At 40.6% G+C, this 21,809-nt stretch overlaps 1 protein-coding gene across 1 annotated transcript; it reads left to right on the forward strand.

The window, feature by feature from the left end:
- Positions 1–265: 265 nt before the first annotated feature.
- Positions 266–12,803, forward strand: LOC104403845 (membrane protein FAM159A-like; the record flags this gene model as incomplete). The annotated part of the gene is given in 5 exon segments (XM_010012114.1): positions 266–405; positions 12,182–12,251; positions 12,253–12,269; positions 12,271–12,389; positions 12,735–12,803. Coding segments are annotated over 5 exon segments (415 nt in total), but the record flags the coding sequence as incomplete, so codon positions are not given.
- Between the last annotated feature and the right edge of the window lie 9,006 nt (positions 12,804–21,809).

Consider the following 21,809-nt stretch of genomic DNA (forward strand, 5'->3'; position numbering starts at 1 on the left):
GACTTGGGATTAGTATGCATAGATAACATGAAATGCTACCAATGGCCAGACGTCCAACTGCTGTGTACTGACATTGACCCTTCTGAGGGCAATGAAATAATTATGCAACTTAAGTATTGAGCTCTAAAGGTTTATGTACAGTAAAATACATAGTCACTCCCCTGCCTGAGTACAGGGAACCTCCAGATATGATTCTGATCGTTGTTTTAACAGGTATCCCAAGCTGTTTGTGAACTTAATTTCTTTGTTTTTCCTCTCTTCTCAGTGTTGGAGCACTGGTGGGCCTGTCAATAGCAGCAGTGGTCCTCTTTGCTTTTATCATCACTGTGTGTGTTCTCTGTTATTTGTTTATCAGCACGAAGCCACGCAGCAAACTGGATACTGGTTTAAGCTTACAGATGGCAGGTAAGACCAGCTGTTATTGACATACGTGATCTCCTGCAGAGATAAAGCCTTATTCTGTCTTTAAATGGAATCCCACAGTGTGTATTTCTCATGGGGACCTCAAGATGTAGACAAGCTATTCTGCTATTTTACCTTCTCAATGCAGTGTGTACCACATGCAAGTAAAAAACATGAACACGAGCTCAGTGTATTTATTCAGGAGTAGGAAGAGTAAAACTTTGCAATAGTGAGTAAGGGTGCAATAAATACATCCCTTTATTAGGAGGAGGTCTAATGAATTAGTTGCTCTGTCAAGAGTACATAAACATACAGTAGTGATTTCATTCTAGCAATAAGAATCTCACAAGAGATTTTAAGTGTATTTTCTTGTGATAGGGAGAGATCATTCTTTTTTCTTTTTTCCTGACATAGGATCCAGTCCAAATCTAAGACTTTTTGCTTCAGTCCCAATAGTCCATACCTTTGTGCCCAAACTGCATTGGCAGACACCAGCAGGAGCAGTGCATATAGCCAGCACTGGCATAGCAAAACCTGTGCTGCTGTTATATTTCACTATCTTTGTGAAATCTGACTGCAAGTTTTGATGGCAGCAAGTTTTGATGGCAACAAGTTTCACCCTTTGTCTTGGACTTCCTAAATGTTTAAATGTGGCTTCCCACACAATAAAGCTGTAGGAGGTAAAGGGAATGTGTACTTAATTAGGCCTTGGAAGTTGAAAAAGGGGAATAATGACCAATGAGTTACTGTAATTACAGCCTATTATACAGCAGGAAGTCCTCTCCTGAGTGCCTGGTTAACACAGTCCACTTCATACCAAACTTGAGTCTTGTTCTCCAAAGAATGCAGGCTTTGGTCTAAAAGTGTTTTGCAGGACCATCAGGAAGTGCAAAGCCTTCTTTTGGAGCTGTGTAAGCTGAGCAAGCTGATGAAGTGGAAGTCACACATTCATCAAACTGCTACTAATCTACAAATTGAAAACTTCACACCATCCTGCAGAGAGTGGGAATCAGACCTGCTACCTAGAGCAACCTAAATAAACTCCTGGGTGGGATGAGCAAAATGCTTAGTGATCTTTTACAAGATGGTTGTGTTCTAATTATAAACTGGCATTATGCTTTTGAACATGTTGTTGTTTAACTTCTTCCCTCAGGTTTTCCTGCTATGGCATCAGCTCTTAATCCATTGCCAGGACAGTAGTGCTGCTTTTCTCATGCTTTGTATTTTTGTGCCAGACATGGTTGGCATATGGGGAGCTGGGAAGGAGGCAGGTGCTCCTGCACCACTGCAGCTGAGTGATTCCATCTTTCTCTAAGACTCGAACCCTGCTGCAAAACCACATCCTGTTTCAGCATTAGAGATCATTCCTTTCTTCCTACCAGGAGGTGAAAAACATCCCAAGCTTCCCCACTGATGACCCAGCATTCATGTAGGCATCCTGTCTCTCGTGATTCTAGGTGTTACAACTCCAGGAAGCTGAGAGATGTTTGCTTTTTCCAAAACCGGTGTTGTTTTGAGCTTTATTCGTTGCTTTGTATTTAAACACTGTTTTGACTTTGCTCTCATCCTGTGTTCTTTCACTTTTATTATTCTGCTTCTTTGGCTGCTCTGAATGACAATTATTTTACATCTAAATTCTGGTAGCTTTAGCTGTTGATGAGGTGGGTTGCCAGAAACTGAAAGCCAGTCACTTTGCCAGGGTTGAGAAATCTTTGCAAAAGTCGAAGGATTTCATTGACAAGCCTGAGTGCTTCTCTTCATCATACCTGGTTTTCTTTTGCATGGAAGTCATGCAAGGGCTGAGTGTATAACAAGATGACTGGTTGCTGCTTTCAGGCCTGGGGAACAATAAAAGCAGCCTCTTTCCTCCTCTTTCAGTTCTTCTGAGATTTGAGCATAATCATATACAGGAATAAAAATGAATTAAAAAAATTAAAGCAGTTTTTAGAAGCTTCAGAAAATGTTAGGCCTGAGGACCATGTATTTTAACTGTGACCTCAGCTCAGCTCTGCTTTTTCTGAGCTAGCATAATCTTCTGTTTAGATGAAAGCTATGTCACACGTCAGGAGTTGTGCATCATCTGTCCCCTTGGAGCATTCAGAGAGCACTCATTCATAAAAGCAATTTTTATTATATTCAATTTCACTCATATCAGCTCAGTTGGAGTTTTGTATTTCATTAAACGTACAATTGATTATTGTATGCCTTTCCTCCTTCATGTAATAGTCAAAGTTGGTCATCGTTCCCATGGGCTCATCCAAGATCTCCTAAATATAGAAGCAGAATTGCTGAATTTTTACAGAAACGATTTCAAGATCAATCATAAATCTACCACTAGACTGGATGTGCAGCCTTTGTTAAAGTCTGAGTGCAAAAGGCACGTTGGCTGGAATTTGCCTCTATTTAGTCTTGACCAAATGTTCTTCAATGTCATCAACACAGATATTATTCTATATGAGGTTCCTGAGTTAGCTAAGCATGTTGTTAGCCCTAGGAAAAAATAGCATTTTAATCTGATTTGAATTTCAGGAAAAATGAGCTGAGTCACTGGTGTAGATGACGAGGAACTACTTAAATGTTAATAGTTACACTCATTTCTATTTGTAGTATCTTAGTGTAGAGTAGATCCCTTATATGCAAGACTGTGTCCAGGCAAATGAGAAGATCCCGTATCTCGAGGAGTTTACAGTTCAGTTTCTTAACAGATCTAGTATTTCTCAATAAAAAGCAGTAACATACTTTATGTATTTCTATGAAATCCTCTCCTTTACAGGCCACATCTCAGCTCTTTATACATCGCTTGTTTATTGGTTGCGCTCTGCCTCAGAATGTGAGGTTCATGTAGGGTTTGGCTTGTGGGTTATAATGATCTGCCTTACTAAAGTGTCGAAATACTTCAGTTCTTCCTCTATCCTCACAGTTAATGTTTTGAAGGAGGGAGATTATTAGCCCCATCTCACAGGGAGACGTAAGTGCAGGGAAGTGGTGTGTTTTTAATGCTTTGTATGTCAGTGCAGATGTTAATGTCCAGTGGAATTTTAAAAGGGCATTGCTAACTGGAAGCCCTTTGTCCTTTTGCTTATATGTCAAGACTAGCTTGACACAGGAATCCTGTGGTACAGAGAATTGAGCCATGCTTTTTGAGACCAATATTCAAATCATTGAAGCATACTTCTTAGTAAAGTGAACCTGCTTTTTAATCATACAAATTGCTCAGTGAGCCCTTTCTGAGAGAGAAGATTTTTTCATTGTTTCTCTCATTTGAAGACTGGAGAACTATAAAAGTGTTTCTTGGTAAACAAAGGCCCCAGAGAAATCGAAGCCCTGAGAATGCAAGCTTATGGATTTTTCTGAAGATGAAGGGGAATTTGGTTATACACTTTGTCCTCCTCCTAACCAAAAAAACTTCTCTTTGTGCAAAAGGTTTATCCCCTTTAAAATGTAGGGAACTATGGAGTCAGAAGATTACAAGTGTTTTGTTAAGGCTGACTGAACAGTGCCAGAGCATCTAGGGGAGATGAGGGCTGAGTAAAGATGGCACAATTGTAAGGAGAGCAGTGCTAAGCAGGCAGAAAAGGAAGATTCCGGAGGCTTATCTGCTGCTCAGCTCTGGGAAAAGATGCACATGTGCTTCTCTGGAACAGGCCGCTGATGAGAGAGGAGTGGTCACCTCTGCTGGCCCCTTAGAATGGGTTTTGCCATCAGAGGTAAAAAGGTAGATAGAGACTATCTACCTTTATGACCTTGGTGACCCAAACAGTTTGTAAACACATTTTCTGAGTTGTCCCTGTGTTTCTGCCAGCATTAGTCCTGGAGGACCCTGGAGGGGCAAGGTGTCCTATACCACTGTGAAGTGAGAATAGCAAATTAGATTTTATGATAGTAACTAACATTTTCCTCTAAAGCTCAGCACAGAAAGACCTCTCTAATGCATTCAGTGTCAGACAGCAGGGACCTTTGGGTTGGAGTGTGAAGAGAACTGTGGCCTTCTAAATTACTCATAAGTGCTGGGGAAAATGTTCTTTAATAGAAGAGATTAATTCTGTCTTCTTACACAGCAGTGACATCATAGCATGCAAAAGCTCATGATTTCATTTCATAAGGAAAAACTCAGCTCAAAAAATAGCCAGATGACCTTCCTGTCCCTATTTCTCTCCTTAATTAAAGATTCCTCATGGGACACTCTTCAAATACATAAAACATTCAGGTATTTTGATGAGAAAGCACCAAACTCTCACATTCTCCTCCTTAGCTCAGTAGTTACCTGACTGTTGGTTCTGAAACCAGAGAGTTGCTGTCTGAATTCAGTGACACTGTGCTTGTGTTTTGGAGTATGCATTGATAGCCTTGCTTTCTAGGCTTATCAGTAATTTCCACTATATGGTCTTTCTGCATCTGACCTTATATTTTCCTTAGGCTACCTTTTTCTTTGCCAGCCACCTGCCTCAGATACTTATATATGGGGAAAACCAGCCATATGGTCTCAACTGTTAAAATCCAAGCCCCCCCCCAAAGATTATTTCTTTTTTCTTTAGGAAATTAAGAACTTCCCTATTTTGGAGCTGGGAATTCAGATGTAGTAGAAGGGTAGCATTAGCTCAAAGTTCTATCACTAGGAAAGATTAAATCTGGAAATGTTTAAATTGAACACTTTAGCTTTTACATTTCCTAAACTTTCTTGTAACAGTGAGGCTTTTGCAGCTCATTGGGTCAGGTTTCATACTGCAAAGATACCTAGAGATGCTGTAAGCTGGCTTAGATATGAAATGCAGACAGGCCTCAAACCCAGGCTGTCTTCCTCTATAACTTACTAGGAATTTTATGGTTTTGCTTTTTGGGTTTCTTTTTTTTTTTTTTTTTTTCTGATCAAAGCTGAGCTAACTCACTGAAAAGACTTGGTTGCAACTAAGACCTTGGCTTAAATATTATTTTACAGAGTTTTTGAAATGTCAAACTATCAAATTCCGAACTGCAGTTTTTTCAGTTAAACAAAATAAAATGCAGCTTTCAAAACACTTCAGAAACCACTTTCAAAACCAAGTAATTCCTCTGCCCAATTTAGTTTCATTTTATTTTTTAAATGAAAATACTAAAATTCTCAACTCTTCATCCCTTTTGATTATAGGGAACTTTTTTTAATCTCTTCCCCACATGCCTCCTTGGACAGAAATACCCTGCCTAGTTATGCTTCTCTCTCCTCTTCCTTTCTCTTTAATCTATGTTTTGGCTCAAGCAGTGGGAAACTGGAAAATGAGGTCAAAGACAGTGTTGGACTAGAGGGTAATGGGAAATACAGGGAAATTCAGCCTGGGGAGAAGACTGATGAGCTCCATAAGGAGACTTAGACGAGAAGGTGGAGCGAGGAGAGGTTTTGAAGCTAGTAGGTAAGAAACTGCAAGGACCTGGGTACACCTGGGAGTGTGTGGAAGAAGGATGGGGCTAATGGGGTTGAGAGCAGTAAAGCAGGAGGGCAGCAATGCCAGAGGGGATGGAGAAACTCCTGAGAGGGCCAGGGAGTGAAACAGTGGCTGTGGGTGCGCTGGAGAGCAGAGATGGGGTGCTTGGGGAGATGGGTGAAGGGAAGCCTTGTAGACAGGAAGTATGCACAGGATTGGAATAACTGGAGATTTAGGGTAAAGAGAGAGGAGAGAGTAAAAGTATAAGCTGTTCATGGAGATGGGGTTAGCGTGGGAAGCATAGCAGCAGAAAATTAGGACTGTAAACAAGAGTGAGGAAAAAGGGAAGGAAATGAATGAATATAAGAAAGGAAAGAAAATGAAGTTTAAGGTCAGGAAAGTCCTTCTAAAGCTTTGCTGTTTCTGCTGTGAGCAGGTATTGGTGGAAACCACTGGGTGAGTATCACTTCATGACAAGTGACCCGCTGCAGACTGCTTTTGCTTTGGTTGTTGTGATCAGTTGGGCAAACTCAAGTGATCTACACTGAATCTAAAGATTCCAGTCCTTCCGCTCCAAGCCGGTGTCTCTTGTCAGTTGCCCGGTGGAATTTTAATGAACTGTTATTTTAACCTGTGAAGTTGTGCTCTGAAAACCAATATTGAACTACTACTAAGCTTCAAAATCCAACACTGAAAAGATGGGAGGTGCCAGAATTTAAAATTTCCTGGACAACAGGTGGAATACCTAAATAAAAATTGCTTCATTTGCCCCTGACATCCCTTTAATCTTCCTAAAAACCAAGGGTGACACCTGTTTCATGCAAAGATGTATTGTCAGCCTCCCCCCATGCAGTGTTTTGGGGTCACTGGGTGGAAGGTGCAGTGAAAGCAATACTGACTGATAATGTTTGGAGCAGGATGAAAGTTTGAGATTTCTGTTCTATTTTATTGAATATGGGAAACTTTTCTGTCATTTCTTTTAGGAGACATTCTGATTTCCTGCTATAAATCCTACTTATCCCACAATACTGCTGCCTTATGTTAGTTTTCATCTTAATGTTCATTCCTTTTTAACATAAGTTATTAATTGCAGCCTCCCAAAGGCTTAGGGACAGAAAGTGGAATCACTCTGGTTTATCCCATCCTCTAAAAACTATAGAGGAAGGTTCCAGGAACTATATTTCCTCTGTTACATCTGTGTATTACTATGCAACTGAAGGAAGAATAATGCTGTTAGTTTTACTAAAAATGCTTTTGTTTTACAGATAGTGAGACTAGAGGGAGTTCAATATGTTAAAAAACCAGAGGCACTGGATGGATTCTACCAATGGTGCCATGAATACAGGTACAGTGAGAACACTTATTTTCCTCTTACTCTATTGTATTTGTATACCCTTTGCTCTGTTTTATATGTGGTGATGCAGATATGATAAGCATTTTGCAAAATGCCATGAACCTTTATATGGGTTTTTAGGTTTCTGAAAAGCACTAGCAAACTGTCTCTGATTTGAGTCCTTATATATGATTCTATATCATACAGTCCATATACATTTCCCTGATGCTGACGTTGCACAGAGGAGTATCTGCAGAGACTTGAACACAGTCCTTCCACAGAGAAATCTCTTCTTGATTCACTTGTACATGAATATTTCATCATGATTGTGTGCACCAGAGATTACATTCCCCTTATGCTGCCTTTGTCCTTTCCCTGATGCTGTCCTGGATGTACAGAGCATATTAAGGAGGCTGCCCTTGTAACTTACCATTTAAAACAAATTCTTTAGTGAAGAACTGCTGGAAAGGCTCCTGTGTGACCAAGGGTAAGAGCAGTGAAGTATCTGGTGGGTAGTTTAGTCATATTCTGCTTCTTGGGGATGTTACCTACAAGTGCTGAGTCAAGTCTGATAGACAACTGAGGAGTGAAGTTTCATATGCTGACTTGATTTTTGTGCTGAAATCATGTTTAAAGGGCAAACTGCCTATGGCACAGCCCATGCAAAATAGTATTTAAAATATATGCCAGTACAGATGAATTCTACTTCAGACTTAAGAGGCATTTATGAATAATGCAAAAGAGACTTCAGATGGCATGAAACGTGCATTTTGCCTTCTGCAGGGGGTGAAAGCTCTTGACTAAACAGCCACAGAATGTGAGAACAGCTGTAGATCAGCAATGTCTGTCACAGGGGAAACAAAAAAAGTGGGCCTGTTTGCTCAGCAGTTGTTAGATGAACAGGAAAGTGTCAAGAGTTCCTGCTTCATGTATTTTCTCTTGTACCCTTAAAAAGAAAGCCACCCTGTGCATTGTAAGTGCAAATGCATCTTTCTCAAGTGCTCTTTATTATCAGCATAATAGGTTGGTTTGGGCTGCTTGTCCTCATGCAAGTACTTCGGTGTAACAAAACTCATTTTGAAACTTCTAACCCACCTCCACACCTATTTCTTTTTTTACTGCTGTTGCAAATGAAATGTTTTGTGGGAGAAAAATGCCATGGGAAGACTAAAAAGAATCCTGCAGTCAGAAAGCCGTCTGTGGTGAGAAAATCCCAAAATATCTGAGGCAGGCACTAAGCACTGAGCTGGGACCTCAGTTCAGGTCTGTGGATGTGGCATTGCTTTCTCAAGGCCATGAGCCTTTCATTTCCTCATGCTTCAGTTTGCCTGCCTTCCACCATGTCACAGAGACTAATGTTTATGGAGTGCCTGGAAGTATAGCCTGCACTATTGCTTGCAGGGAGAGAATTGCAAGGCCAGCTGCAGAGGATTTTCTGCAGGTGGTTTCAATGCACACATTATATAAAGACTAAAAAAATGAGAAGCTTTTTTTTTGTGGATGAATTGTCCAGTTATTTTTTGTTATGGGATTGTCATGAAGACTCAAAATACTTGAGACTTTTGGGGCTAAACCCAGGAAAACTGCACCCTTAGCCTGTGAGCCTTTTTGCTTCCAGATCCAGAATGGAGCAGCTGGGGATGTTCTGTGAACTTAACAGATTATCCCGTGAAGTGTTGGTAGAAATTCCAGATCTCTAAATGTTTTCTGTCCTCTGCTTTTCATGTAGTTGGCTTGTTGCTGATTTTGTGCCCTCACCTGTTATGGAGAGCCACAGTGCAGTGATAAGCCAGAAAGTCCACCAGTGGCTGCAAGCCTTCCACTGCTGTGAGAAAGCTCCATGTGGCAATTAGGTTTGATTTAGCATGCATACTTCCTCTGCCAAATTCACAGGGTTTTAATGAGGAAGAGGACCCCCTACACCCTTGCAACTGATGTGGTTCAGCACACAATTCAAGCCTGTTTGCATGAGCTTTTCTCCAGCAAAAGGGCAAATGCAACTCTTAGCTCTAAAAAGGGAAAGCAGAGGAAGTAGGCAGCTGGAGGCATCGCTTCTAACTTGGAGTGGTAATACATCAAATTATTAAACAATCGAGTTACGCATAAGAAAAACCTGACACAGACTTCATAAAGACAAATCATGACAAACCAGTCTAATTTCTCTCTTTGTCAAGGTAATTTTGCCTGTCAAAGAAGTGGGAACAAGTGGTTCATAAAGACTACAGGTCTTTATGAAAATGCAGTCAAAGAGAAGTTTTCTGTGGCTCATTCTCAAACACATTTTCAGAGGGAAGGATATCTCAGTACTCCATCCCAGTTGAGTAGTAAGAGCTTGGCTGAAGGACTAAAGAGCATATTTATAACATTTATGATGGCACCACCCTGGGAAGAGTTGTAAGACTGGGGATAAAACTGCCTTTCAGAATTAGCTCAGTGCCCTGGAGAAATGGTCTGACATCAAAAAGGTGAAATACAATAAAGATAAAATCAAAGTGCTGTATTTAAAAAGGAGGAATCAAATCCTCAAATATACCTAAGGGAGAATAACTAAGTAGTATGGAGGGAAAAAACTATCTGGGGGTTTACAGTATGCCATATGCAGAGTACTGATGTTCTGGGCTCTTTTAGTCTGACATATCAAAGATGGGAACTGTATATAGGATGTAAGGTAGTAATTTGTTCCAATTAGTGCTGGCAGTGTCTCTGTCACAGTAATGCTTTTAGGTGTCAATATACTGGAGAAGAGAGAAGACTGAGGTAAAATATTTAGATTTTTGAATGGCAGGACAGGCTTAAGTCGAGAAGAGACGAGTGACAGTGTTCAGTTAGGCAAAACAAAGGACAATGAGTATTTTCCATGTCAGTGGCAGGCAGGGTAAGTGCTGTGCTGAATTTCACTTTGAAGTAGATCCAGATTTAGTAATAGAAAATCGTCCAAACAATAAGGGCAGCCAGTGATGTGACCTGTGGTACTTTCTTCCAAGGGTATCTTGAACAGGGTAGACTGAAGAATTTCTTCAGCCATTGTGTGGGGCTGTGTCTTAACCCCAGGAATCACTTAGGCCACACCAGCAGCCCCTGGCTTTTGCTAGGCTGTGTCCAGGTCTGGGAAGGAAATGTCTGTCAAGCTGCTGTAAGTAGCGAGAGTCTTGGATGCTCTGTCAGGTTGTGTGTGGGTCTGACTCTAGTTTGGAGAAAACATGATGGCCATAATAGGAACATCTGAGCTCCCTTCTGATATGGTATTTAAGCAGAAATGCTGTATGCAGAGATAGAATAGACTGTTTCAGTTGAAAGGGACCTACAACAATCATCTAGTCCAACTGCCTGACCACTTCATGGCTGACCAGAAGTTAAAACAGAGTATTAAGGACATTGTTCAAATGCCTCTTTAAACACTTGGAGGCTTGGGGCATTGACCAAGCCTGTTCCAGTGTTTGACCACCCTCTCAGTAAAGAAATGCTTCCTAATGTCCAGTCTAAACCTCCCATGGTGCAGCTTTGAACCATTCCCACCAGTAGGACATTAGTGATAGGAAGAAGAGATCATAGGATCATAGAATTACAGACTGGTTTGGGTTGGAAGGGACCTTAAAGCTCATCCAGTTCCAACCCCTGCCGCGGGTAGGGACACCTTCCACTAGAGCAGGTTGCTCCAAGCCCCTGTGTCCAACGTGGCCTTGAACACTGCCAGGGATGGGGCAGCCACAGCTTCTCTGGGCACCCTGTGCCAGCGCCTCAGCACCCTTACAGATCACCCCACAGATCACTTCCTCAGGAAGGTGCAGAGAGCTATGAGTTTGCCCCTCAGCCTCCTTTTCCCCTAACTAGACAAGCCCAAAGTCCTTAGCCACTCCTCATAGGACATTCCTTCCAGCCCTTCCACCAGCTTTGTTGCCCTTCTCTGGACACATTCGATTATCTTAGCATCCTTCTTAAATTGTGGGGCCCAGAACTGCACACAGTACTCAAGGTGAGGCTGTACCAAGTCTAAATACAGTGGGATGATCACCTCTTGAATGGCTGGTTATACTGTGTTTAACACAGCCCAGGATGTGGCTTGTCCTCTTGGCTGCCAGGGCATGCTGCTGATTCATACTGATGCCTGCTGTCAACCAGATGGCAATACTGGGGGAGGGTACAAATCTAGGTTTGTACGTATGTCTTGTATGTTTTAATTTAAGTTGGTCAGGAATGTATAACTATTCTCAGTCTTAAGTGGAATAAAATCTAGAATCTACAAAAGTATCACCGATAACTCAGATAACCTTCATTCCTCTTGATGAACCAGTATTGGAAGTGATGTTCTTTGCTGGTTGTGGTGCTCTTTGCTGCTAGTTGCCATCTGCCTTGAAATCCGAGATTTCACACTTCAGAACTTCTGTCAGTAGCTGAATTTGCTGAGATTTTCTGGCCAGACTTCAGTGCATGTCCATTGTTTTTTGCATATCCAGACAATCTGCTTCTAAACCCAGCTGTACCAACAGCTGTTGTGCTTCACCTCAGAAGCAATCCTGTTTTAATGAGCAGTGGAGTGATTTCTTTGTATAGAAATCCTTCAAGTGTAGTCTGGAATATACTCTGGTATCCTTCAAGATTAAAGGCCCCATTGTGAGTATGTCTATCATAAAAAAAATGTGTAGAATAATGTAGATATTAATGATGCATATCCAGGAGGCAGTGTGTAGAAATGTTAGATGAAAGACACTCTTCATCTGCTAAGCCTTTTTTTGTTTTACTCTAGCACCATTGTGCCTCACTTGCACAGAGGAGAAGCAACAGCAGATTTACCCATCCACTTACATCCCCAGAGGAGGCATTTAGTGTTTCATAGGTGTCGTGATGCCCTTCAGAGGTGTAATTCTTCACATGATAAAGTTTAGGAATATAATGAGATGCTTGGAAAGAAGTAATGCCAGTGAAATGGATTGAACTGTGTGGTTTGCTCTGGATTTGTTTGTAGGATCTCCTTATCAACTCTGCTGTGCAGCAGAGGGAAAAAATCTTCCTCTGTTCAGTCTAATTCTTAACTCTGATGGGTATTTTGCAGATAGAGAGCTGCATCCTTCACAAGGCCCTCACCGAAACAAGCTGCTGACAAAGCCGAGTGGCTTCAAGAGAGTTCCTGAGCCATGAGGATGGACTGTGACTGTAAGCCACAAGAGCCTGACTCACTCTTCCAGAGGAGTTTCCTGGCAGTTACAACCACTGTCAATAACCAGAGGCCAATCTTAAGCTGTATGAAAATATGTATTTGTGTATGGTTACTGTACTGAGAAGTAGTAAACTTCGATTTGCACACACCAGCTACTGCTGCTAGTCATTTTCATGCAAACTGTTGTCTTTACCCTGTGCAGTTCCAGTGAGGTAACACAGTTGTCAAGCAAAGCAGAACCTGGCACACCATGTTGACCAAGCTTTGCTTTAAGCTTTCCCTGTATGCCATCTTAATGTGGTGTCTCCACATCAAGAATATGATTCTCTGTTAGTTAAATGTGATTGTTTGGTGCACAAACAGATGTGAACGCAGTACCTCAATAAAATCTGGCATTGGTGGTGGCCTACTCTTAATTTATCATTTTCCCTTACCTTTGTTTCCTCAGAAGATTCTCGTGGATCCTAAAATTATGTTGGTGGGAGAATTTTCCAACAAAAAAGTGAAGTTTGTGTAGGGAAGCTTTTGATTTCAGTAGCTGTTTTCATCGGAAACAGTGAACACTGAAATGAGTTGAAATGAACATCCACAAATGTTTTGCCGGTTCTACATCAAAATATACTGGAATATTTATTTTGAAGCAAATTTTTAACATTTTCCAGTAATGTTCCCATTTGGAGCATTAATTTGTGAACGTTGAACTTCCTTCTGGTAATCAAAGGGCTCTAATTGCACATTTTATTTCCCCAGAAGTCTTGGGAACAACCAGCATAGTCTTAACTGTCGTGTTTGAGCTTTCAAGTCTTTCAAGCTTCGCCTTGAAATCAGGAACATTAATGAGAAACGATTTCTTTTTATCTTGTGAGGGTTTTTTAAGATCAGTGATCAAAAGAATTTCTAAACTATTTAACCATGCTATTTATGTTAAGGCTGTAGACAGATCATCCCTTCCATTTGCAGATGGAGCCTAAAATACTTACCTACCACATCAGTTATGCTTGCACTTTTTAAGATCAGATCCTTGTCTGCTATTTGGGAGTGACACCTTTGTGTGCAATAATGCTTCTTTACAGCTATTTGGTATTCTGCATCAAAGATCCTCAAGTGCTTCCACTCTAAGATACTCTTGAGTCATATTTCTTGTGTGAAATAGTACACCAGTGCCTCCAAAATAAATGGAGAATGTGGTATATGGTCTTTCTATAACTGTTTGCATATACTATCTCACTAAACTGGCAGTTGCTACTGTGGGCTTCTAGAAAATTAAAACCACATTGGATGCACAAAGAAAATATTTTTGTAACAATAAATATAAACCTGATCTTCCAGCCCAGTAACTCTCTTGATTGGGACTGTCAGAGCAGAAGGGAGAAAGATTTATGATTTTTGCCATCTGGTTTCCTTTAAAGATCCCAGCCCTGAAATACCTATCCTGGAAGCATATGCTTCATTTTAAACCACCAAGAAAAAACAGCAGATGAAAAAAAGAATTAAGTATTTTCAACTTCATGCAAACTTGAGCTAGCACTTCCGTGATTTTTACATTTTAAAGAAAGGTATTGAGCAATAAAAGATTGCTTTTGGTTTATATGTTGCAGATGAAAATATCTTTCATTTTTGTCACTTGGGCAATTTTTAAGTGTTTTATTGCTCAAATGACAAGGTTCTTTTTCCCTCAAATACTGGGCTTTTTGTTCATTTTGAGTATCTTAAGATACCAAAGTAACAGAATAAAAGGAAAACCAGAATGCAAAATAAGATTCCAATTCTTTGCCTCCATCCGGTGCCTGTTTGTTTTCTGGTACTGTGTTAGGAAAATCCATTTCTTTGCCCTTTTAGCTCAGTATTTTGTAACTGAGGGTTTCTAAATGTCACAAAAAAGTACCTCCCATGCTGGTTTGATTAGGGAATTCAATACACTGCCGATAACTGCTTTCAAACATAATGTGCAATTGCAACAAGGGTGGCTCTCTGGGCTTAATAGACATAATAAGGTTTAATGTACTTGTTAGGCATAGCCATAATTTTTGCCCTGGGAACATTTTAAGCTTAAATTGTTTAAATGAGCATAGTAAAGCAAATTCAGGGCTGTTCTGCTACTATCAGCCATACAGAAGCTAGTAGAACTCACAGGAGTTGCTACTCAGTTTTTGGTTTTCAAAGTTGAAGAATTTTTCTAATCATAAGGGCAAAATAAAAATGGGGGCTGCATTGTGTTTGCAACAGGCCTCATGGCTTATGTGATATAGAAAGTGTGCTTTGTCTCTGTGCATTTATAGATAACCAGCAGAGCAGCACAAGCAGCAGCCTCTGATTTGGGACCAGGCTGGCTGGGTCTCTCTTTAGAGTCACACTGGCAGAAGTGGCAGCTCACTCCAGAGTAATCTACCTTTCTCATCCCTACCATTCCCTAGATGTTTCAATACTCATAACTGGCTATTTACTTGTAATCTTTAACCTGACTTTGGGTCTGTGCAGTAAATGCGTAATCAATGGTCCCTCAATATAAATCAAGTACTTAGTGACTTTAATTATGATTTTTTAAGTATAATTCCTGAAAGCTTTGGCCTTTGCAATTTCTGAATTACGGAAGAAAGCCCAAAGAAAACTCACAGTTTTACCAGATGAAAATAATGTGTGTTTGAATTATTTTCCTAACCTGACAAATGCTGGAGATTCTCACAATTGTTCTGTCCTTCAAGTTTTGAAAAACATGAGGCAGAGAAAGCATAAAGATCCAGCTACTTCCTAGGAATACAAATGAGAAGCTTTTAAGTTTTCACCTGTTGGCCTGAAGCTCACAGAAATCCTGTCTCTCTTAATTTCAGGTAGGGAATTTAGAACTTTTTTGAATAGATTTAGAAGTTGTTATAGGATAAGGTCAGAGGAGTAGTCAATTCATAGGTGTCTGTGGAAGATCTGCTTGTTCTTTTCTCAGCTATTTGTTTAGAAGTTTAAAAAGTTAAGAAAAAATAGAAATAGACTTCACATTTTAACAGATACTGAACAGTTGGATAAAAATCCATTAATATATTGCATTAAAAGCAGAGGAGGAGGTAATTCTGCAATGGACAAGTTTTAGGAGAGTCGGTTCCCAGCCGTATGAAGCTATTTCTGTTTCAAACAAAAGAGATCTCTGCTACACTGAGAAACTGAAGAAATTGATAGCCTGAAGAACCACCAGCAGCAGGATGCATGTGAGTTCCTACCACCATTTATTTCTGGGGTTGATAATTGGAAACAGGGTGCTGGTTTCTAGCTGCCAATGAAATTATTGCACTTAGCTTCCCTTTTCTGTCATTCTGTTGTTCCTTAGTGACCATGAGAGTGTGGTCTACAGGTAGAGATAATTAATTTTTGTGTATATATATATATATGTGTGTGTGTGTGTGTGTGTCTCTATACAGCACCTCTGTATAAGATGCCTTTGCATGGGAAAAATCCATCCAGGTATCTCTGAATCCAGAAGTCCAATATACTAAAATTCATATTTTAGGTATGTTATACACGTGCCACTTAAAACATCTTTTTTGGCTTCTCCATTATTCCTGTGCTTTTTCCAATCTGCATCCTTTAGAAAAGCTGTTGCAGATCTTTGCTTTATATGCAGAAGAGAACATTCTGATGGCAACAGCAACACAAAGCATTAAAAAACTTGAAGAGCCTGAAGAGCCTTCCTTTATGTACAGAAGAGTGCATTTTGATGGCAACAGCAACACAAAGTGTTGAAATTGATTAGTGGAAACAGCGTAAGTACAAAGAGCTGCATATTAGCCCCTTTTTTGCAGTTCATATTTTAGGATACTTTAGCTGAAGAGTGTCTTATGGAACCACAGCTTCCCTTTTCTCCTTGTTAAAACGCTGGTGGCAGTAGGGTATTAAGGACTATGATGCTTTTCCTCTGCCCCATCAACTGTGCTGAGCATTAGAACAGCTGGGTCAAGCAGTGACACCTAGAGGTTTTAGGAGAAAATGGGTTCTTTATGCTGTGGGTGGACTTGTACACAGGGGCAGGGAGGTGTTGATGGGACAGCCGTGAGCATCCTGACCTCTCATTCAAGCAAAAATGGTATCAGTTCTAAAAAGGATGTGCAAAATCACCCCCAGCATTAGCAGAAAGCAGTAAGGGAGAGTAGACACCTGGCTGGTGAGCATTTTATGTTGTCAATTCCCATGTTTACTATGATATTCTGGATTCCACTGGTAACACCTTGCAATGACATGGTCCTTTGCCGTTATCTCTGCCTCTTTGTTCTCCCCCTTCTTTCACACAGTGTGAAACTCTTCAGATGTTCATGTACTCAGGGCTAAAAGAGCACCAAAATGGCTCTGCATGTGGCCTTCAAATACCCATGGGATAGGACTCCATTTGGAAAACCATAAAAACCTTGTGGAAACCAGCCTTCAGGTCAGAACCATCTCTGCCCAAAGCTGTGACTTACTCCAGAGAGCAGTGAGATGTTCCTCTTGTCCCTGCTGAATGACTACTTGATTCTGCAAATAAATGTAAGGTAAATACATTTCCCTTAATGAATGTGCTGCAAAATTGAATCAGTATTTTTTTCCTAAATGCATCAACGACAGCAATTTCAGTAAATTGAGTCTGCTCTTTTTACAATGCTGAATCAAAATGTCAAACCAGCACAGCGCAGTTATAGGAGAGGAAATAAAGCAACAAGCTGAATACCAGCAAGTTATTTATGAGAAACTTCACTTTGCCAATTCCATAGGTACCTGTGGGAAATGAGAACAGAAAAGAGCATAGATTCAGCTGCAGGAAAATTGACTCAGAGCAACTTGTTTGCAAAGTTTCAAAATTCAATTTTTCACTCCGTCTGAGCTGTATAAACTGGTTGCATCCTTTAGTCTGTTACTGGTTTTGCTGATGACATTTTTTAAGTGCAAAGAAGTGGGAGGAGGGAAAGGAAGAATGAGAATTCATGCAATTTGGCTTTTTAAAGAAGTAAAGGAACTTGTTACTGTTTCAATGCAGTATTGTTTTGCATTTTGACATTCTTAAAAAAGATCTTTCAGCCCAAAATAATTTCTGCAAAGGAGACAATATTGTAGCTGAATCATTTTCTTTGCATTTTTAAGCAGAGATAAGTACCTTATTCTTTATTTTAATGATGCTGAGAGATAAAGTGCAGTGACTTTAAGGTCACATGAGGTTGTATCTAAGTGCTTCCTATTGAATGAAAAGCCAGATATTTCCAGTGAAATAAATGGCTTTATTTATGACAAAGGCAGCAAATTCAGACTCTCTCCACAATTAATGGGAGACATAAAGTAACTCCAGTAAATGCATTTAGTATTCATGCAGTACTTTGGTTTTTAAAAGTAATGATAACAGTTTGAGCCACAGTTGAGAAATCAATTGCTAAAGTTATTGGCTCTAATGACTGCATGTGCAGAGCACCTCTGAGTAACATGATTCTTCTAAAGGGCAAGTTATTAGATCCTGTAACTTGTGAGTATTTCCTATGTTTTTCATTTTCTCCATTGCCATGGGAAGGCAGAAGCTGGGAAAGCAAAGGACATGAGGTCTGGTTAAATCTTTTGAAGAGCTAGATAAAGTGGTACATGTGTCCTACAGATCCTTACCTCTGCACCTGAGTATCAACATACTGAGCATAAGCTGGTGGTAAAGCTGGCACAACAATACTGCAGGACTGTGATTTTTTGTGTATATATATCTATATATATATATACACACACACACACCCCATCATGACACGTCCATATCATGATACTAATCTCATGCTTCATTTGGGGCTGTTGATGTGGTTTGCTTTGGTTTTGCTGTGCCTTGCGTTTCATTCTTTCCTCTTCTCTCCCCAGGGCTGTAATGGTGCCTTGTAGAGCAGCTCTACTCCAGCAGATGAAGGGCTGGAGGCAAACAGCACTTTACTTCTCTTCCCTATCACATCCCTCTCTCTTCCCAGCAAAGCAGCAGAACAGAATTGGCTGCCTCATCTGTATTTCTTGGCACCCAGGAGAGAGGTGTGCTGAAACTTTTTTAGCACACTTTTATGTGCTAAAAAGTAACTCTGCAAGACAGAGAAGGTACCAGCAAGTGCATTGACTCCCTGTATCCCAGTCCTCCAGTGGGATTGGCTGTGAAGAAAGAAGTGAGGTAAGAAAGAAAGCAGTCCTCTGAATGTCTACTGACCTCTTCATATGAACCTGTCAGAATGTGGGAGCAGTGTGAAACTGGTTTGATAACACCATGATGAAAAATTCAGCTCAGTCCACCTGTACACTGTTCTGAGCCTCAGAGTACACCGTGGCCATGCTGATGACAACAGTGTGAGTCTGAGGGGCACAGGTGGAAAAGAAATGCCTGGTTTTGCACTAGAACTAAGGGAATAGATGCAACTACTGCTGAGTGTATATACTTCTTATCCAACAAGAGGGAGGCTGTGAACTCAAGCCCTCTGAAAGAGCTTCTTTCTGGTAGCTCTTGAGTTTCACTCATGCCCTGGCAACATTTTCTCATACTGGTTATGTGGAGGAAAAATGCCAGAATTGCCTCAAGGCAATTGTGTAGCAGAGAGTTTGTAAGATGCAGTCTCTAACATGTTAAGGAACTTCACTTCTCATTGACTAGATGGAGACTTGAGAGCACTCAGTCCTTTCCAGGATGGAGATCTAAAAAGCAGTCAGCAAAAAATAGCATGCTACCTCCTGCATAGCATTGCCTATATCTGAGCTGCATTCATGCTGACAAAATGTGGAGGTAAATGCACCTAAGCCAACATACTAGGGATGTTCATTTTGTGTTAGAGGCAAAAATGGTGTGCCCAAATTGCATTGGTCATCTCATTTCTTCCAGGCAAGAAATCTGAATGTTCAGTCTGAGAATGTGAAAATTTCATTCTTAAAATCCCCACGACATTTAATTGTCCAACGTGTTATTTACTTTGTCTGATACAGAGTAATTGATCATAATGCAAACCAAAGCGTATCTGTCCCCTTCAATAGCAGCAAACCTGGACTGGAAGAAATTCTCACTGTAAACCAAATCCTCTCTGGATCCTTTCCACCCATGAGGAGTTAAACTACAGATACAGAAGCCTTTCCCTCTCAGATGTGAATATGAATCCCAAACCTGCAGCACAGCCCCACCTCCAATGTTAAGGCAGTAAGTAGAATGGATGAGACTATAAGGAAAATAAGTAGCTATAAACTTTCAAGTGACCAGGAGTCTGAGTGGCATGGCTTAGTGTTTGGTCAACTCAGGTACATGTGCTGCCTTGGCAGGCCTTAGAGCTTGGAAGAAGGCAGATAGATATTGGGGAATGCATCCAGCCAGCATAGGCCTATAGAGAGGAATGATGCATGCTGTGTGTAGCAGATGATCATGGACTATTTTCAGGTGTATGAACTGTATTTTTGAAGATGGAGTGATCAGATCATTTGGCAGGAGGGGCTGTAGAAGTTCAGGTCACTCGAGGGAAAGCAGAGTGAAAGTCTGGGTTAATTATTGACAGCAATTTGGCCTGGGTGGGATGTGAAAGGGAGGTAGAAGATGATGGGGCTGGCATTCTGCAGGGGAAATCTCTACTTCTTACACCCTCTTCCCCTCTCTCTGACTCCACTTTTCATTCATGAGTGGTGATTCATTGTTGTCTCTTATTATTCTTTCTTCTCTGTATGGATTTAAAGCACCCAGTCAGCACAGAAAATACCTCTCACATAAATGTCATCTGTTCTGTGGAGAGAAAACAGAAAGATCATGAAGTTACAGTAAATCTGTGCCAGCCTTACTGGTAAGTAACATGCAAGTGATTTCCTTCAAGTTTTGACTAGTATTTGGGGTTGAGGTTTTGGCTCTGACTCTTTACTGCTGGTTAGCATGTTAATGGATGGCAGTTGGGGTAAAGGTCCCTCCAGTACGTCTCAACTAGAGACCTCGTTCCACTTGAGGAAAATAGTGTTTCTTGCAGGTTATCAACAGGTGATGTTTCATATTTATCAGCTTGGCAACAGTAAGTGGTATGAGGAGCTGAAGAGTCCTCAGTGGTAGCAGTATCATTTCAATAAAGTCATTTTCTAACTTATCCAGAATCCCACAATAGATAATAATAAAAAAAGAAGTGGTAAAATGGTTGCACTGAGCAGTCACTCTGTGGTGTTAGACAGGGGATGTGGAATAGTACTTTAACTCACCAGGTAACTGTTAATTATGAGCCAGCCAAAAATAAAACCATTACAAAACATGATGCTTTGTGCAGCTGGCATGTCTTTTTGGAATAGCATAAGGAAGCATAAAGTATCCCAGGAGAGAGAATAAGGAAAGTGCGGAACTCTTTCAGTGATATAATAGGACTAAATTAAATCTGGAAGTTACACTTGGGGAATTCAAACACCCATAGAACAAATTCACTGGCAGATCGTTGGGCTGTATCTGAATGGTGCTCAGCATCCACTGCTAATCCCACATAATAGCATACAGGAAAAGGGAAACAGAGGAACCACAAGAATGCACAGTAGGGAAGGATGCAGTTAGAAAGGGCTCTTTTGCCAGCATACATCAGATAACAGAAAACCTGTGGAGGGCATTGTTCTGCCTGGTCATTTACATTCAAAATAAAACCTGTATGATTGTGCTGATATGTCCTGTCAGGGACTGGGCAATAGACTGCCAGGTCCTGCTTTATCATAGTCTGCAAAAAATCCTGTGCTTCAGGCTCATTTGGGACAAAGTTGTGAGGCCCAACAACAAAGCATAACAAAGTTGTGAGGTTATCTCTTGTGCTATTTGAAAAGCGTGGAAAGAAAGAGGAAAGAAGGACTAGGTGAGATAAAAAGATTCTCTACCCAGGGCTTATTGATCCAGAGAGGATGCAGATGTGCTGCTGAGCAAAAGAATTCAGTGCAGGTTGTTTTCCTTCTGCAACTGCCAAAGCTCACGCAATCGTACTCAGCAACACTTGCATTACAGTCACCCTGGTGGCTTGCTTTTCATGGCACATCACATGACAGCATGACACATAGTCAGGTGTTCACACCCAAATGTTCACACACTTCTGTACTTTTCCTAGTGTCAAACATGGCAACAGAAGTGTGAGAGGAAGATTCTTGGGAAAGCTATTTTCAGATTTCAGATTCCTCCTTGTTTCTGCCTCAGGAGGGAACAGCATTTGTGCAGATGTCAAGTCTCACAGCGTAAAGATGATTCAGGGAAAAGTATTTGGAGTTTTGACTTCTGGCTTACACCTCTCCTAACATTTACATTTTTCCAATTTGTCCTTCTCTTTTGGGAACATTATGTTCACTTCAGTACCTAAAACTAGGGGGTTTGACTGGAAAATATTAGACTAATCCCTGATAACTTTCAGAATCTAAGCTCTGATTTGGTTTAAGGTACGTCTTGAAACCAGTTTGGAATATGAGTATTTTAACAAATGTTTGGGTAACATATAGACTTCCCAGTCTAATATCTAGGAAGACTATGCTCCCACAGTATCAAAGACACATAACAGCCTTTTGTAGAACAAATTTTTAGGAGGCAGGAATG

Source organism: Nestor notabilis, unplaced genomic scaffold (assembly GCF_000696875.1).
Source record: "Nestor notabilis isolate BGI_N333 unplaced genomic scaffold, ASM69687v1 scaffold12593, whole genome shotgun sequence".
NCBI lineage: Eukaryota > Metazoa > Chordata > Aves > Psittaciformes > Psittacidae > Nestor > Nestor notabilis.